This window comes from Mobula birostris, chromosome 26, assembly GCF_030028105.1.
Source record: "Mobula birostris isolate sMobBir1 chromosome 26, sMobBir1.hap1, whole genome shotgun sequence".
Lineage (NCBI taxonomy): Eukaryota > Metazoa > Chordata > Chondrichthyes > Myliobatiformes > Myliobatidae > Mobula > Mobula birostris.
Genome location: NC_092395.1, coordinates 37,870,821 through 37,890,527, shown reverse-complemented (window position 1 = coordinate 37,890,527; position 19,707 = coordinate 37,870,821). Strand labels below are relative to the sequence as shown.

Below are 19,707 nucleotides of genomic sequence, written 5' to 3'. Positions count from 1 at the left end.
TCCTCATGCTTGGCAGTATATGCTTCCAGGTTTATGTATCTTCTTTCTGCCTGATTGGAAGCTGGGGTGGGGAAGAAGCCTCCTTCCCCTTTCTTGATCTCACTGTCTCTTATCTCTAAAGACAGCTTATCTACTGATGTCTATTACAAACCCATGGACTCACAGTGTGATGAAAAACCAAGTTATCAGAAGATTGATGCTAATGAGAGAGATAAGTGAGACAATGGAGTAGCATTCAAAAATGTTAATGGGAAAGGAGAAAGAGATAACGGAAAGAGACACCAGTCCGAGTATTGAGAGACCGATTGCTTTGAACCTGAACTGTTTGAAGTTTGATGGACAGACGATACCCCAGCAGGGGGATAAAAAGAACAGGTTCGCTAAGGCACGACAGACAGCACGAGATAACGAGACCCTGGAAAAGCGGTGTGCCCCCACAAGTTGGTGAGAGTTTGGAGGTCTGGTCGCAGGACCGACCATAGACGCACAGGGTGAAAAGGTATGATCGGCGGGAACCTGGTGTGTGTGTCCGCCCTTGCCTGGGTGCCGGGTTCACCGCGGGAAGAACGATCGTATCCGGAACGGGGGGGACACAGTTGGTGACCTCAGAAGACAGTAAAAGGGCTCGCCCGAAAGCTAACTGCGAGGAACATCAAAGGTCTGTTGAATCGAAATTTGCATTCGCTCTCTCTCTCTCCAACGGCACAACAGCGATTACTGCGAACTGTACTAAGCTGAACTGAACTCTGCATCACTTGAGACTGATCATTTTACCCCTAGACTGCAATAGAGCTTGATTGATTCCTATTATCCTAGGTCTGTGTACATGTGTGTTTTATCATTGCTAACCTGTTGCATTTATATCCTTGCGATTGGAGTACTGTGTTACTTATTTCGTTAATAAAACTTTCTTAGTTCCAGTAATCCAGACTCCAACTAAGTGGTCCATTTCTGCTGGTTTGGCAACCCAGTTACGGGGTACATAACAACAGCTACCTGGACTATACCTCTTCCCAGCCTGTTAATTTGTAAAAACGCCATCCCCATCCCTCAAATCATCTGTCTCTGCCACATTTGCTCTCAGGATGAGGCTTTTCATTCCAGAACGAAGGAGATGTCCTCCTTTTTCAAAGAAAGGGGCTTCCCTTCCTCCACCATCATTGCTGCCCTCAACCGCATTTCTTCCAATTCATGCACGTCTACTTTTACCCTATCCTCCCACTACCCTATCAAGGATAGGGTTTCTCTTGTCCTCACCTACCACCACACCAGCCTTCGCGTCCAGCACATAATTCACCGAAACTTCCACCACCTCCAACAGGATCCCTCCACCAAGCATATATTTCCCTCTCCTACCCCTCCCCCCCCCCACACACACACACTCACACTCTCTTACTGCTTTCTGCAGAGATCGCTCCCTATGTAACTCCCTTGTCCATTCATCCCTCCCCACTGATCTCTCTCTTGGCAGTTATACTTGCAAGCAGAACAAGTGTTACACCTGCCCCGACACCTCCTCCCTCACTGCCATTCAGAGCCCCAAACAGTCCTTCCAGGTAAGGTGACACTTCACTTGTGAGTCTGTTGGGGTCAAATACCGTGTCTGGTGTTCCCAACGTGGTCTCCTGTATATCGGTGAGACCCAACATAGATTGGGAGTCGGCTTCGCTGAGCACCTACACTCCATCTGCTAGAAGAGGCGGGATCTCCCAGTGGCCACCTATTTTAATTCCACTTCCCATTCTGATATGTCAATCCATGGCCTCCCCTGCTGTCGCAATGAGGCCACACTCAAGTTGGAGGAACAACACCTTGTATTCCGTCCGGCTACCTCCAACCTGATGGCATGAACATCAATTTCTCGAACTTCTGGTAATCCCACCTCTCTCACCCTATCTCTTTGCCTGCCCATTGCCTCCCCCAGTGCTCCTCCCCCTTTTCTTTCTTCCATGGCCTTCTGTCCTCTCCTTTTAGATTCCCCCTTCTCTAGCCCTGTATCTCTTCCACCAATCAACTTCTCAGCTCTTTAATTCATCCCTCCCCTCCCAGTTTCACCTTTCACCTTGTGTTGCTCTCTCCCCCCCACCACCTTTTCAATCTACTCCTCATCTTTTTTCTCCACCCCTTCCAAAGGGTCTCAGCCTGAAACGTTGACTGTACTTTTTTCACAGATGTTGCCTGGCCTGCTGAGTCCCTCCAGCATTTTGAGTGTGTTGCTTAGATTTCCAGCATCTGCAGATTTTCTCTTCTTTAAGGAGAGAGAATATCTGGGATGGTTAGAGCCTTTGATTATGTTGTTGCAATGTTACGATTTAAAAATCACACAAGGTGAACTGGGAGAAGGCAGGTTACAGAACAGACTGAGAAGGGACTAGTGAGACAGTAATCAAATTAAATGATGTTTGAGTAAAGTGTTACAAATGAGATAACACTATCCAGTGATATACCATTGCGGTTTTGCCTCACGCATGCATCCTGGCAGGAGTTGCCCTTTTGTTTCCTCAACTTTTTTTCTCCCAAAGCTTTGACTATCAGTAGGGACCACTCTGGAGGAAAAGAAGACAACTCAGGTTTATACAACCTCTCGTTATAGCACATGCCCTCTAATCCAGGCATCATCCTGGCTAAACATCTTCTGCACCCTCTCCAAAGCCTCAATATTATTCCTATAATGGGGCAACCAGAAGTGAATCCAGGTGTGACCTAATTAAAGACTTATATAGAAACCATAGAAAAACTACAGCACAGAAACAGGCCTTCTGGCCCTTCTTGGCTGTGCCGAACCATTTTCTGCCTAGTCCCACTGACCTGCACACGGACCATATCCCTCCATACACCTCCCATCCATGTATCTGTCCAATTTATTCTTAAATGTTGCAACATAACTTACTGACTTTTGAATGCCTCAACTAATAAGGGCAAGCATGCCATATACCTTTTTGACCACCCTATCAACCTGTGTTCCCACTTTCAGAGACCCCAATATCCCTCTGCTCATCACTGCTAAGGATCTTGCCTTTAGCAGTGTACTGTCTCTTTGCATTTGACCTTCCAAGGTCCAACACTTCACATTTGCCTGGGTTAAACTCCATTTGCTGTTTCTCCATCCAGATCTGCAACTGATCTATATCTCATTGTGTTCTTTGCCAGTCTTCTAGGCTGTCCACAGCACCACCAATCTTGGTATCATCCACAAACTTTCTAACCCACTCATCTAAATTTTCATCCAAGTCATTTATATGGATCACAAACAGCAGGGTTCTCAGCACAGATCCCTGTGGAACACCACTAATTACAGATCTCCAGCTTGAATGAGTTCCTTCAGCCACTTCTGTCTTCTATGTGCAAGCCAGGTCTGAATCCAAACGGCCAATTCACCATGATCTCATGAATCTTAATCTTCTAGATGAGCCTCTCATGATGGACCTTGTCAAATGCATTACTAAAATCCGTATAGACAACATCCACAGCTTTAACTTCATCGATCACCCTCGTCAAAAAACTCAATCATGGCATGACTTGTCCCGCACAAAGCTATGCTGGCTTTCCCTAATTAGGCAATGGTTTTCCAAATGCTCATGAATCCTATCTCTAAGAATTCTCTTAAGTAACTTCCCTACCACTGATATGAAACTCACCAGTCTATAGTTTCCAGGATTGTTCCTGTTTCTCTTCTTGAATAATGGAACAAGATTAGCCATTCTCCAGACCTCCAGATGATATGATATCGTTCAAGGCCCCAGCAATCTTTTCTTTTGATTCTCTCAATAACCTGGGGTATATCCAGCTAAATGCTCTTTAAGAGAGCCAACACCACTACCTCTTTCACCTCAGTGCCCTAGCGTATCAACACTGATCTCCCTATCCTCCATATCCTTGTCCTTGGTAAATGCAAATGCAAAGTACTCATTATGGACCTCACACATCTTCCACATCCAAGTAAGTGTTCCTTCCTTTATCCTTGAGTGGTCCTGCCCTCTCCCTAGTTATCCCCCTGCTCTTGAATGCCTTAGGATTGTTCTTTAATCCTCCTTGCCAAAGACTTTTCATGGCATTACTAAATACCTTAAGTTCTTTGGCTTTTTTAAAAATATAATCCTCAAGGTCTCTGAGTCTAGGTTCCTAAACTTTATATATTTTTTTCTTCTTGAATAAATTTGCCTCTCTTGACATCCAAGGTCCTTTTACCTTGCCATCCTTGTCCTTCCTTCTGACTGAAACATAGCTGTTCGGTACTGTGTGCACCCTACACATGTTGGATGTGGACTTGTCCAAAAACAGCTGCTCCCAATTAACTCTCCCTACTTCCTGCCTAATGCTCTTGTAATTTGCCCTGCTCCAATGCAATACTCTCCCATAGGTCCATATTTATCCTTATCAATAGCTATCTTAAAGCTTTGAGTTGTGGGTATGGTTCCCTAAATGTTCACCCACTGAAAGGTTGGTCACCTGGCCAGGCTCATTACCCAACAACAGATCCAGTACAGCCCTTCCTCTTGTTGGACTATCGATGTATTGATTTTAAAAAAAACCCTCTTGCATGTACATAACAGATTCTGCCCCATCTAAACCACTTGAACTAAGGTCCCAGTTTATATTAGGGAAGCTTGAGTCCCCAGTGACGACAACCCAATTGTTTTTAAACCTTTCCTTAATCTGCCTGCATACCGGTTCCTCAATGTCCCGGTTGCTACTGGGGGGTGGGTTCTGAAGTACATACAATCACAGAGTGATTGCACCCTTGTTGTTTTTGAGTTCTACCCAGAGACCCAATGGATGAGCACTCCATCATGTTTGTTTTGAATGCAGCTGTAATATTGTCCCTAATTAATGGGATAACTGCCCCACCTTTTAGCTCCCTATCTTTTCTAAAACGTTGAAATCCTAGGATATTAAGCACCTATTCCTGTCACTCTCTCAACCAAGTCTCTGTAATGGCCACAACATCATAGTTGCACAGACAGATCCTCGCTCTAAGTTCATCACCTTTACCTATAATACTCCAAGCAATAAAACATGCACACTTCAAACTATCTGCCCCATTGTAGCTATTACTTTGCTCTTGGCGGTTTTTCCTGACCCTGACATCCACCTTCCTCTCCACCCCTCCACTTTCTGGCCTGGTGCTCTGGTTCCCATCCCCCTGTCAAGTAATAAAGATAGTAGCCAATGTACATCAAATTATAATGTATAAAAAACAATTCTGTAATATTTCAGAAGACTTTATTTTCTTACAAAACAATATGCTTGCAATAATTACATTAATTGGTATAACCAATACATATTCAATACTGTAATTTGCTTTAATAGCATTACTTTATACAGATGCTCTGTATATCATTTTTAAAAGGACATCTGAAATAGAATCATGGCACAGCAGCCTGAAGTTCTATCTTTTGGCCAGTATTGATTAGTCCTATGGCTCAATCTCCCTGTATTTGACAGGAATACAAGGGAACTTTTCTCCCTTTGATTAAACTCTGACCATGTGGAGATTATTCACAGAAATAATAGTTACAAGCAGATTATTTCAAGGTATATTAATAGGTGAATAAATCACTAATATTCTAACATCAAAGTTATACAAGAGCATAATCTTTACTAAGTGTCTTCAGATCTATTGCACAGCATTGCTGGTTACTCTGCACAGCTTTCTTATAAAGCACGAGTTACCTGAAATAAGTTCAGATGACTGAATCAAACAAGGTACTATTTAAAAAGAGGAGTCTGCACTCTAGTGGTGAAGCTCAATCTTTTAAGACTCATCCATTTTAAAATGTGACCTTTTGTCCTTTATACTTGGTTTGACTACCCTCTCCTTTATACAACTTGTATTTTGAGTTGTCAATACATTATACAAAAGGAATTCAAAAACCATTTTTTCTATGAAAAATACTGAAAGCATCTTACAAGGAGTATTTGATTCTCATGTATTAATTCACTTTACTTTCTTAAGGGAATGTTCTTCAAATTTCCTTCCAGTTGCACTAACCTCGGCCACCCTCTCACACTCTCCTCAGCCATGCAGAAAACCTATTGAGCAAGATTTAAGAATACCAATCTTGACATTTTTTGTGCCAAAGCTAGGTTTCCTCCCTCCACATTCCAGGACCCACACATTTCTTGCATAGATGTGCTCCATGCAAGGATTAATAATCTATTTTAATGTCAATTCAATCCCATTCCTGAAGGAATAGATCTATCCTAAACTATTAGGCAGTAAAGAATAATTTAGAGATCTGGTCATGCGTGCAATAATATTTTTGTGAAGAAAATAAACTTGATTTCTTAATTTAAGATTTTTCTCTCCTGCTTTTTACAGTCCAGGTTGGATAGCTCATATCAAGTCCTGGTATTTCAAGAAAAGTAGTCAAATGCCCATGTCTTTATCCCCAATTCTAACTATGGTCCCAATATTCAATTGCATTGGAAATTGCTTTTCATTTTTAAAAACCCAAACCTTGTAGCGCATTTTTGTTCCTTTGTTCAAAATGCAAAAGGCTAGTCAACATCACTTGTAACACTATGGTACATTAAAGTACATTAAATTGATTGGCACTTTTCAAACAAAAATTTCTGTCAGGTTATTATAGACCATTAATTGATTAATAGAAAAGTTTGTAGACTTTTACCAATTTCCTTGATGGTTTCAAATATTTTGTATCAGTGCAGCCCCAACCACCAACTAATACAATTTGGATGTTTTAGATATTGTACTAAAGCTGGGATTTCAATGTTGGAGTTGACAACTCATGGGATCACAAATCCCATTCTCCATTTGGCAAGTCTTAGAAATTCTCGGTTTCACTGAGCACCCCCTAGAGTAATTTCTCTACACTTCACAATTTTTGCTTTAATATGAAATGGTTCTCATCTAAATTAGTATTCATGAAGTACAAAGAAAACAATAATCAAACCATGCACATCATCAGGATTAAGGTTAAAAATATAGCTTTTGTGAAGAGGCTTAGTGTTGTTGAATGAGAAGGACAGTTTTTGAAAGTCAAATGCAACATGCGTGGGCACGTCACAAGTATCACTCCAATCCCAGTCTTCACTGGATGTTCCACAGATTGACAAATAAACATGGATCGCAGCAGGAAGTCTCTCAGTACCACATTGCCGCCCTTCTCCGCATCAACTTTAAATTCAGCTCCGCATTAACAGCTAATGGGGAAAATGGTTAAAAATAGTTAGTTCTGTAATTTTCTCTCAAATGATTATGCACAACAATGAAACATACTGATATAGTATTAAGGAATGGACGCTCTGCTTAAGACTACTTGGTAAATATGCTCTTCGAAATATGGATGCATTGCATTTGAAACAAATTTTTTTTAAATTTTTTGGTATCCAGACATTGTAGGCAAGGCCAGTGTTCACTGAAAAACCTAATTGTCCTCAAAAAGGTGCTGGTGAGTGAGCAGTGTGAACTGTAACACTTTTCTGATGACAATGCTCCCAAAATGCTGCTGGGTAGGGAGTGCTGACATTTTAGCTCTTCACTGAATAAGGGCCAACAAGCATCTCCAAGCCAGAATGGCATGAAACTTGAAAGGAAGCCCTGTAGGTGGCAGTTCATTTTGCTTTGAGAGTTTTGGATCAATCTGGGCAAGTAATGGCACTGTATTTTATGGAATCTGATGTATGCAAATGGTGCAGGAAAAGCAGGCTGTATTACCTGGATGGTGACAAGCTTCTTGAGATTTGTTGGCATTGTCAAGTAGAGAATATTTCAATACACCTAAATTGAGCCTTGGAGGATGGAAAGAGTTTGTGAAGGCAAGTTACTTATAGTCTCTAAGCTGCTCATTGCTCCAATATTTACATGGCTGGCCCAATTGAATTTCTAGCCCGTGGTTACCCTCAGGATATTGATTGTACTGGTTACAGATAATTGTGCCATGGTATGTCAAGGTCATGATTACCTCTGTTGCTGGAGAAGGTCATTTTCTAGCAGGTTTGTGATGTGAATGGTACCTGCCGCTTGTCAGCCCATGCCTAAGTATTGTCTAGGTCTTACAGCTTACAAGCATGGACTGCTTCCATTGCTGATGATATGAAATTTCTCAATTGTCAGTGTTTGTCCCCACTTCCGACTTTGTGTGAGGAAGGCAATTGCTGAAGATGGCTGGGCCTAGGAAAGGCCTGCAGTGATATCCTGGGGTAGGAATGATTGCCCTCCAACAACACAACCAGCACCTTTTGGGGAAGGTGTGACTCCAACCTTTGAGGGAGCTTTCCATTTGGCTTCAGTTATACTAAGGTGCCTTGATGTCAAGGGCAGTCACTTTCACCTCATCTCTAGCCAATCAGTTATTCAATTAAGGTCCAGCAAAACACACTTTAGTTATCAGGAGTGGAAGCCTTGGATATTCCGTTTATTTTCTCTAGCCTATTGACATACATGGTACACAAGAGGCCATTCAATTCATTACATCCTTGCAAAATACAACTATTTATTTCTACCATTTGGCTCTAAGCCCACAGCCTTGTAATGCAACAGCTTTAAGTGCTAATCCAGATGTCATTTAAATAGGATGGTATGGAATTCTGGCTCTGTCAATCTATCAAGCTTAAATTCCAGAATGCACTCCAATATCATTTCCTCGACTCTCCTCTACCCCATTCTTGTCAGTTCTACCACATGGAATTAGGCTGCACTCACTTGTGGCACACCAGTGTTTTCAACTTCTCAGCAGGTTGGGGAGGAACAGTGTATCACCAAACATAATAACAAACTTCTACAGATCTACTATTGGGAGTAAACACGAGGAAATCTGCAGATGCTGGAAATTCAAGCAACACACACAAAAAATGCTGGTGAACGCAGCAAGCCAGGCAGCATCTCTAGGAAGAGGTACAGTCGATGTTTTGGGCTGAGACCCTTCATCAGGTCTAACTGAAAGAGAGAGAATAAGAGATTTGAAAGTGGGAAGGGGAGGGGGAGATCTGAAATGATAGGAGAAGACAGGAGGGGGAGGGATAGAGCTAAGAGCTGGAAAGTTGATTGGCAAAAGGGATACAGGCTGGAGCTGGGAGAGGATCATGGGACAGGAAGCCTAGGGAGAAAGAAACGGGGGGGAGGGGAGAGCCCAGAGGATGGGCAAGATGTTATAGTGAGAGGGACAGAGGGAGAAAAAGAGAAGAAAAAAAAGGGAAAAAAATAAAAATAGTAATAAATAAATAAGGGATGGGATACAAAAGGAAGGTGGGGTATTAGCGGAAGTTAGGGAAGTCAATGTTTATGCGATCAGGTTGGAGGCTACCCAGATGGAATATAAGGTGTTTTTCATCCAACCTGAGTGTGGCTTCATCTTGACAGTAGAGGAGGCCATGGATAGACATATCAGAATGGGAATGGGACATGGAATTAAAATGTGTAGCCACTGGGAGATCCTGCTTTCTCTGGCAGACAGAGCGTAGGTGTTCAGCAAAGCAGTCTCCCAGTCTGCGTCGGGTCTCGCCAATATATAGAAGGCCACATTGGAAGCACCGGACGCAGTATATCACCCTAGCCAACTCACAGGTGAAGTGTCGCCTCACCTGGAAGGACTGTTTGGGGCCCTGAATGGTAGTGAGGGAGGAAGTGGAAGGGCATGTGTAGCACTTGTTCCGCTTACAAGGATAAATGCCAGGAGGGAGATCGGTGGGGAGGGATGGGGGGGACGAATGGACAAGGGAGTCACGTAGGGAGCGATCCCTGCAGAAAGCAGAGAAAGCGTGGGAGGGAAAGAAGTGCTTAGTGGTGGGATCCCGTTGGAGCTGGTGGAAGTTACGGAGAATTATATGTTGGACCCAGAGGCCGGTGGGGTGGTAGTTGAGGACAAGGGAAACCCTATTCCTAGTGGGGTGATGGGAGGATGGGATGAGAGCAGATGTGCATGAAATGGGGGAGATGCATTTGAGAGCAGAGTTGATGGTGGAGGAAGGGAAGCCCCTTTCTTTAAAAAAGGAAGACATCTCCTTCGAAGCGGAATGAAAGGGCTCATCCTGAGAGCAGATGCGGCGGAGACAGGAAATGGGAGAAGGGGATGGCATTTTTGCAAGAGACAGGGTGGGAAGAGGAATAGTCCTGATAGCTGTGAGAGTCAGTAGGCTTATAGTAGACATCAGTAGATAAGCTTTCTCCCTAGGACTCCCGTCCCATAATCCTATCCCCTCTCTAGCCTCGTATCCCTTTTGCCAATCAACTTTCCAGCTCTTAGCTTCATCCCTCCCCCTCTTGTCTTCTCCTATCATTTTGGATCTCCCCTCCCCCTCTCAAATCTCTTACTATCTCTTCTTACAGTTGGTCCTGACCAAGGGTCTCGGCCCGAAACGTCGACTGTACCTCTTCCTATAGATGCTGCCCAGCCTGCTGCGTTCAGCAGCATTTTGTGTGTGTGTGTTACTATTGGGAGTATCCTGACTGGTTACATTGTGGTCTGGTATGGCATTTCAAATGTGCAAGAATGCAACAAGCTGTAAAGACTAGTGGACTCGGCCCAATACATCACAGCACATCCCTCCTCAACATCAGAAATACCTTCATGGGTCTCTGCCTCAAAAAGGCAACATTTATCAAAGATCTGGGCCAGGCCACTGTCTTGCAGCTGTCATTCAAGCAGGAGATAGCTCTCACCACCAGACTAAATTCTTGGACCAGTCTGAACAACTTGAATCACTGCTTCAGTATAGCAACACTGATTACTCTGCACTGCTGTGAACCTTTTTTTTTGCTGTTCTATTTGCATTCTATCCTGTATAGTTTAATTTATGTTTTCTTGTGAGTATTGCATCTCTGATGGACTGTGATGCTACTGCAAGCAAACTTTTCATTGTACCTGAGCATCTGTGTACTTAGTGCAATGCACAGCATAGAAACAGGCCCTTCAGCCCATCTATGTCATGCTGCATGTTTTTCTGCCTAGTCCCATCTATCCACACCTGGACCATATCCCTCTATTCCATGTACCTACCCAAACTTCTCTTAAATGATGTAATTGAACCTGCATCCACCAATGGCAATAAACTTGACTCTCAAGTGTATGCAAATTATAACCTGTTCAGAGAAAGCCAGATTTGTACCAAGGGCCTCTGATATAGCAAAAATATAGTAAAAATTATTTAAATCTTCCAGTCTCAACATCACAAGAAGCAATGCACAAACCATTTAAAGTGCCGGATGGTAGGGTGTCAGGCAGTACAAGTGTTAATGATGACTTCCAAGTATTTATAAACTTCCAAGGCTGTTGGAAGTGTGTACTGCAATATCAGCAAACTCGCTGGAGTCAGGATCTTACTGCACAGAAACTGATCCTTTCACCCACCAACTCTCTGGCAATGAGCCCACATTTGCAACAATCCCATGAACTCTTTACATTCTACCACTACACTTATTGGCTATTTACAGTGGTCACTATACCAGCTCATACATCTTGGGGTGTAGTATTAAACCAGCGTGCCCGGAGGAACCCCATGCAGTTTCATCACACTCTGTACAGAAAGCACCCTGCCTTAGGACTGAACCTGGCTCTCTGAAGCTGCAAGGCAACCACTCTACCATCTGTGCTATTGTGCCGTCCATTAATTTGGTTTGTGCTTCTATAACTACCATCCAAACAAAGTTTACAATGCCTATGCAGCAGGAAAATAGAATGTTGTAAATGTAAGCATCTTTGTCAGGTGAAATGAGAGGTCAATAGCCTTTCAGACACTGCCATCAATTTAACTTATTAGACAGAATGTCCTGAGGGATCTATTAACTTCATGCTCAGATTCTACAGCATATATCCCAAGCAGAAAAAAATCTGCACACTTGCCACATTAGTAGATCTTGATCAGATGTCAGCAATCTGATAATGAATATTGTTTTCCAGTATTTTCTACTTACCCTGTGTTAGTGCTGGGAGAGTGGTAGGCTGAGAGGGGGTTGCTAGTTGTTGAATTTTGGATTGTGCTGGTGGTGATTCTTTGGGTATTCCTTCAAAGAAACAAAATGAAAAGTTTTAGGAAAACAGCACCTCCATGCAGTTAATATCTCTTTTCATTTCATGTAGTATCTACAAGTGACTCTACATTTTTTTTTTTTTATTTTTAATTTGTTGTTACTTGCTCCACTGCTCCTGAAATTTTAATAAGATTTTAGGATGAGAACAGAATTACACCATTTTGCCCATCAAGTCTACACTGCCAACCCATCATGGCGTTATCTTCCCTCATTACCTCATTCTCCTGCCTTCTCTCTGTAACCTCTGATGCCCTTATTAAACAAGAACCTACCAATCTCTGCTTTAAATGTACCCACTGACTTGACCCCCACAGCCAAACGTGACAATGAATTTCACAAGATTCACCACCTTCTAATGAAAGAAATTAATCCTCTCTGTTCAAAAGTGATGTCCTTCTATTCTGAGGCTGTGCACTCTTGCCCTAGACTCCCACTACAGGAAACATCCCCTTCATATCCTAGGCCTTTCAATAGTCAATAGATTTCAATAAGATCCCCTCTCATTTTTTTTTTTGATACTCCAGCAAGTACAAGCCCAAAGCCACCAAGATGCTCCTCAATGGCCTAGATCACAACTAATCCCATTTAGTTACAGGATGAAAAGATGAAAGTCAAGATCACTGTTTCTGGTTTGCCCAAACATGCAATGAAACTCCGATAATCCACTATACCTATCATTCAGAAATGCCAGTGCTTTGCCACTTGGCTCGTCTTGAAATCCAATAGTCTGAAAAATTTCTTCAGGTCTAGCACAACAAAAATGCTGACTGCCAGATCGTCAGAGTTTTATTTTATTCCCAGTTTTAGCTATCGTGGATGAACCCATCCTCAGAGTGGTGTGACACAGTGGAAAATCTGGCGGAACTGCTGCTTTGCACTTTCAGAGACACAGGTTTCACTTGTGACATTGGTTCTGTATGGAGTTTGTATGACTGCTTTCCCTCCAGATGGTCTGGTTTCCCTCCACATCTCATTACCTGGCTGTCATAAATTGTCCCCATGTGTAGTGGGAGAGTCTAGGAGAATAGATGAAATGGGATTAATATAGGATTAGTGCAAATAGGTAGTTTGATCAGCTGATGGACCTCTTTCCATACTGTATCCCTCTGATCATCAACAGGATCAGGCAGAATTCCAAATTTCAGTTCACTAAACAGATATAATCTGGTTTAGCAACCATTATGGTTTTATTTATTCCCAATATTTTAGTTCCTGGATTTTCATACTGAAAAAATAACCATGGTAGAACAAGTTGTGAAAAAAATTGTTACTTGATCATTATATTGACTATTTAACACCTAAATGGGTCAGGGCCATTAAAAACTGATTTGGCCCAGTTTTACTATACATTGTGTTATTGAGGACCATGGTCAAACAGTAACTTGATTAACAACTATTGTTCAGATTGCTACAATGTGATTTAGGTTTGAACCAGTAATTCCCACATCATGATGTACTGATTTTAAGTTACATAATTATGGAAGTAGAATAGGAGTCGATCATTACCCAAGAGAGAAGAAGACACCAAAACCACAAATGCAAGAGCTCCTGCAGTTGCTGGAAATCCAGAGTAACACATCAAATGCTGGAGGAACTTAGTTGGTCAGGCAGCAACAATGGGGAGGAATAAAGAGATGGCATTTTGGAGAGAGACCCTTCGTGCCCTGATGAAGGGTCTCAGCCCAAAGCAGCGACTTTATTTCCCTCCATTAACGCTACCCGACAGCTGAGCTTCTCCAATGTTCTTGTGTGTTAATCAAAAGCACAAAGGTTTTGTTGAATAGAAACCTTCCACTTATCACATTGAAATTGGCTCCTAATAGCAACCTCGTGCTATGAGAAGGATCAGCCAAGGAAAAAAGGACTGTTGACATGATAGAGTACAAAAAAAAAAGTATTTTAGATTTAGATTTTTTTCCACTTTGATTTTCATTGTATTTTAAAACATATGCTTTAATTTGATTTGGCTTCTCAAATCATAAGGGAAGAACAAATAAATAATGTAGTCATAAAGTCAAAAAGGAAGAGGCCCATCAGCCACCCGATGTCTATGCCAACCATAGTACCCATTTATATTAATTCCACTAGCCTGATCTTAAAAGATTATATACAACACAAGTCTTTTGAGAACATGGTAAGAGAGATTGTAAAGCTATTTGAAGGGCTGCACAATTAATCCTAATTCCCTGCTCTTTTCCTCGTATTCATAGAGTAATATAGCACAGAAACAGGCCCTGCATCCCAACTCTCTGACTAAAATGTCTAAGCTCCTTTTGCCACATTTAGCCCATATCTCTCGAAACTTTTCCTATCCACATACCTGTCCAAGTGACTTAATTGTTTTTATATTACCTGCCTCGAAAACTTCCTCTAGCTGCTCATTCTATATACACAGTGTCCTCTGCATGAAATTGTCCCTATGATCCCTCCTTATTGTTGCCATTTATGAAGGTCAAGAGACTGCCCAGCCTCGCCCCACAACTCAGACTGGAATTTTTAGAAACATAGAAAACCTACAGCACAATACAGGCCCTTCAGCCCACAAAGCTGTGCTGAACATGTCCCTACCTACTTTTCCACTCTTTCCAGCTTAATGACATCAATCCTAATAACAGTGTAACCAAACCTGTACACAATATTCCAGGTGCAACTTCACTAACATCCTCCATCCTCTCAATCAGTCTAGCTCTTAAGTAAAATGTCTCCTGGAAGTACTTTTGTTTAAACCATTTATCTTAAATCTGCCCTCTAATTATCAATCTTTTTTTGCAGTCCAAAGTTTCATGCATCTCATTTCTGTTTACAAATATAAGAATTCTATCTGCACTTTTACCAACCTTTTCATACCACATTAAAGGAACCCTTAATCTCCATATCCCAGCATTTAAAACTGAACTATTTAAAATAATGGCTAGATCCCAAAATTCAGGCCCATCCAAATTCCATTGCAAAGAGAAAAGCAAACCAAAAAGGCAATATTGTTAGTTCTCTGCCAATTGAATGGCTAAATCCAGCTCATCATCTAATATAGCAGGATCAAAGACTAAAGTACATGTCACAGAAAATCAGTTGAAGATGAGTCATTTTCAAGACGCTTACCGCCATGTTGCCTAGATGTAAATGTTTTCAGCTTAAGGGGGAGGTTGGGAAAACTTGGGTTTGATTCCTCCGGAGCATCTGAGCTGAGGGTGACCAATAGATGTTTGTACGATTATGAGGGATAGATAGGTTTTAAATGTCAAATACTAGAGGCCATAGGTTTAAGGCAAGAGGATACAAGTATAAAGAAGTGTGAGGAAAGCTTTTTGCTTCCCATTTACAGAGTATGTGCTTGGAACACACTGCCAGAGGCTGCAGTAGAAACAGATTCAAATACAACATTTTAAAAGGCATTTAGACACAACCAGGCAGGGAATGGAGGAATCAGACCTTGTGCATTCAATGTGATTAATCAGTTTGGCAATATAGTTGCATAGATATGGTGGGTTGAAGGCTGTGTTCCTGTGTTGTAAGTTTTATGTACTAGAGCTTGACCTTAATTTCTTTGGTCTACATGGGATAAATCAATTCCTAATCCATTTTCAAAACAGTTATTTGTCCACAAAGAGCAATAAACAAAAGGAGAAATCCTGGCTGAAGAAAAATAATGCAAACCTTAAATGCTCCTACAGTCCCTGGAGATTTCACTGTATGATTGCCACCCACTCCCATGCTGTTACCCTAGGCCAAAATAAATAAAACATCTCCAAGAAGATTCCTGACTAGCAGAAACAACCATTTTCCCACCTCCAACATGTTATATAATTTATGTATTAATTGATTTATCTCTAATGTTATTTGCAGTAGCATCACAGGCACACAAGTTTTCATTGCACCTGTGCATATGACAAACTTGACTTTGTTTTTCTCTAAAGCATTGATTATATATATTTGTTAATATTTCTATAATTCTTTACCCACCCCCCCACCCCCGGCTAGTTACAGCATCTTCCTGAAAGTTAAACTTCAATTGCTGAAGACACTTGGACGAATCTTGTGGGTTTGCAATGGTAATTATAGTGTTTATAAGAATTCAAGACCACCTTTGTCTACACTAGAGGTCCTCTTTGTGTTGCATTTCCAGAGCAAACATAGCTGCTATAGTAAACATTTCTTTGCAAAGAAATCTACGAACCAAGCTCCAAATTCAAAGACCATTGTTATTGAACAGAAGCAAGAGATATCCCCAATCACAGCAGAACTGCATGGAATGCAAAATCTTGGAATCTCTTTTAATTAGAAGATGGAACAAGAAAGCACAGGATCACACTCTTCAGCCCATGATGCCAAAAGAAACTAATCTGATCTGCCTGCACAGAATCCGTATCTTTCCATTCACTTCGTGTTCACATGTCTGTCTAAATGACATTTAAATACTGCTATCATAGTATGCAACCACAAGAACTTTGGACACTGGCATAAACCATTTAACAAATGATGATTGCAAGCAAATTGGCTCAAAACATGTATCTTAATGATTACTGAAACCTATAATCAGCTACTAATTGCAGGGACAAAAAGCAAAAAATTTCCCTTGGCAATCCTGCATTGTAGTTCAGTACACCATAAAAAAATGTGATTGCATTGTTTATAACCATGGACTTTAAACTATGCACTAATATTTAGAATTAACAGGGGAATTCTACTACATTCACCAATCCCCTCTAATTTATTCAGGAGCATTGATGCCTATCCCATCAGCTGGCCAACAGGAAAATATCTGTTCCTATCTGGTTCTAGCCCAATGAGTTGTAGAACATATTCATCTGCAGGTGATATTGTTCCTGACTCTATAAGCATTATAGAAGCATTTAAACAGGTATAAAATGCTATTTTGTTACTCTGGGTATGTCCATGTACAATAGCAGCACTGGTATGAAAGTTTTGTTTGCACAAACAGATCAAGCAGATTAAAGGTAGACTAGAGCAATGGACAGATCACCCCATGCAAAGAACGTTCTATGTGGCATTCAAGAGGGGAAGTTAATTAGAAATGTACCCCATCCCACCTCCCCCTGTAGGTTAGAACTTGTTATGTGCATTCCCAAATAGGGTTCGTCCTCTTCAAGCAAATGTGTTCTTGCCAAATTGCTGTGGTTAAAATGTAACCAATTACAGGTGCTGATAATCTGATAACCTGCATGTTAATTAGTCTTAAAGTTCTAAGCAATTCTACAAAACATCCAGTTTCTCCTATAATATAATTCAAAACCACCCACAAAGTTCCTTCTATCCACCTTAAGGATAGCTTTATTATGCCATATAGTACTCCTTTCACTATTTAACTGTTAAGAAAGGTGAATTGCACAGTTTTGGGTATAATAAACTTACTCCTTGGATTGTGCTGAAAGAACTGGCTCACATAAAATCAACATCCTGTTTTTGATCCTTGCCAGGTTAACTCTACCAAGCCAAGGCTGAGTGAGATTCAGAGGTAACAAGCAATCCACTGAGAGAATTCAATGGGTCAAGAAGCAAAGAGAGCAAATGTATTGTCAATGTTTCAGCTCAAAACAGAGTCCTGATGAAGGGTCTCAGCCCGAAACGTCGACTGTACTCTTTTCCACAGATGCTGCCTGGCCTGCTGAGTTCCTCCAGCATTTTGTGAGTGTTGCTCGGATTTCCAGCATCTGCAGATTTTCTCCCGTTTGTCAAAACCCCGCATCCTTCTTTCAGAAAAACTTTCATTGTTCCAGACTCCACTAATCACACAGTCTCATGTCTCTCAAGTGAGAAGAGTAGTAATTACTACAGCATACAAAGAAGCCTATCGGCCCATCGAGGCAATGCCAGCTCTCAGGAGACAACCTCCGACTCTTGCCCAGCCTTCCACTTCCCTGCAATCCCACAACACGCTCTCAGTTGCATGCCCATCAACTCCCCGTGATTCTTTTACCATTTACAGGACCTTCATTGGATGGAATTTATATTAGCCAGTCAACCTATTAACACATCTTTGGGATGCAAGGGGAAACTGAAAATCTTGGAGGAAGTTGAAGTGGAATTGTCATGGGTTCAACATGATGTAAACTTCACACAGACAGCACCTGAAGTCAGGATCAAACCCAGGTCCCTAAAGCTACAAGGCAGCAGCACTGGCTGTTTCACCATTGCACTGCCTATGCTATGTGGTCTCAGGATCTAAATTGTATCGCCAAATAAGTACAATACATCAAATGCCATGTAGTCCAAGCTATGGCACCCATGACTAGATCTAGATGGGAATGAGTCTCGAGGACGAGAAACGAGATTAATGCTTTGTCCCAGTGATAGGCAAAAGATGGGAGAAGATGGAAAATAAAAATACAAATCGTGTTGGAAAAATCCCTCAATGTGGTGAATAATAATTAACATGTGATAGTGCACTTTTGAAACTAGGAGCAAAATCCTACCATCATCATCAAGATGCCCTGCTTCTGGTTCTATAATTTTCAGAATCTTTGGGCTCTGTTTCGCTCGCTTAACTGAAAAAATGTGAAATGCAATCACTGAAAGTGCCATATCTCTCCTTGATTCGGATAGAGAAGAGTTCATGAGGGGACATTAAAATAAAAAGGTAGAAAGTTACCTGGAATCTGTCAGCCTGAGAAAAAGCAGATAGGAAATCCACTTCAAGTGACATATTTTCTCCACCCCCTTCCCCACACACACAGCATCATTGCCTCTTCTACTCTGGAATCACTCGGTTCAAATTTAAAATCCTTGCCCATCATCTGAGTTTCTTCACAATTAGAATTACAGTTCTTGTTTCTCTTCTACTTTCTCAAATGCAAAGATGACTCTAGTCCTATTAACAAAAGGCAGATTACAAACCCATAATGCTAACCTGGTTCAGTTGATGTCTTGGGTGGTGACAGCTTCAGCAGATGCAACTTGCTATGAATCAGTTCTCCACTTTCAGCATCTTCTTGCACATAACCTAAATATAGGAGTGATAGACAAACAAAGAACTTTTAGATGTTGCTGTAAGATGAGTACAGTGACACTGATGAGCAGATCCCAAACTCGGATGCCCCCTTTACAGCAAGTTCAGAAAAGATCAGGGACGTAGGTAATTAAAATCTAAAATCAACACACACAAAACGCTGGATTAATTATTAAAATCTAACCCCCTTAATGGAAAACTTATAGGACTGTGTGTATCGATGAATGGTTCATTTGATCACCTTTCTGTCGGGCAGGCTGGTTTTAAAATTTACTTCTTTTTGATATTAAAATACAAAAGTGCAAAAAATACAGTAAAAATATAGAAGTGTAAGTAGAACACATCTGTGAACTGAATTTTAATGAATGAGCCAGTGACATGGATCAAACTGGTGATGAGTGAAGAATCTCTATTTGTAGAGGAGCTTAGATTTGTCAATGAATTTCATATCCATTTTTATTTAAACTGTAGTCATTAATTTATAGGTAAATATAATAGCAAATATACAACACACTGTGTTAAAGAAACAGTAACTAAGGTGTGTTCAGTTAATATATTCTTTGCTGGTATGAGTTGAGGGATGACAGTTAAAGGGAAAACAGCCTTCATTTCAAAAACATCCACTCAAGTGCATTATCATGCATATTCTAAACTCCATGGTTTATAACAGCAATGTGATTACCAAATTGAAAGTAAAATTATGCTGTTTGTAAAATCAATGGCCAATTTGATCATCGTTCTAGCAGTCCAA

General features: G+C 41.2%; 1 protein-coding gene across 2 annotated transcripts in view; it reads right to left on the bottom strand.

Moving 5' to 3' along the window:
* Positions 1–5,220: 5,220 nt before the first annotated feature.
* LOC140188005 (signal-transducing adaptor protein 1-like) overlaps positions 5,221–19,707 on the bottom strand; it is a 41,649-nt gene continuing 27,162 nt past the window's right edge. Inside the window, exons 9-11 of one of the 2 annotated variants that reach the window (XM_072243876.1) lie at positions 18,858–18,950; positions 11,876–11,965; positions 5,221–7,167 (exon numbers count right to left, since the gene is read on the bottom strand). In XM_072243876.1, coding sequence (XP_072099977.1) covers positions 7,109–7,167; positions 11,876–11,965; positions 18,858–18,950 — 242 coding nt within the window. In that variant the 3' untranslated portion in view covers positions 5,221–7,108. Of the gene's footprint in view, positions 7,168–11,875; positions 11,966–12,672; positions 13,009–18,857; positions 18,951–19,707 lie in introns of those variants that run through there. The other variant, XM_072243877.1, reaches the window with a different exon arrangement.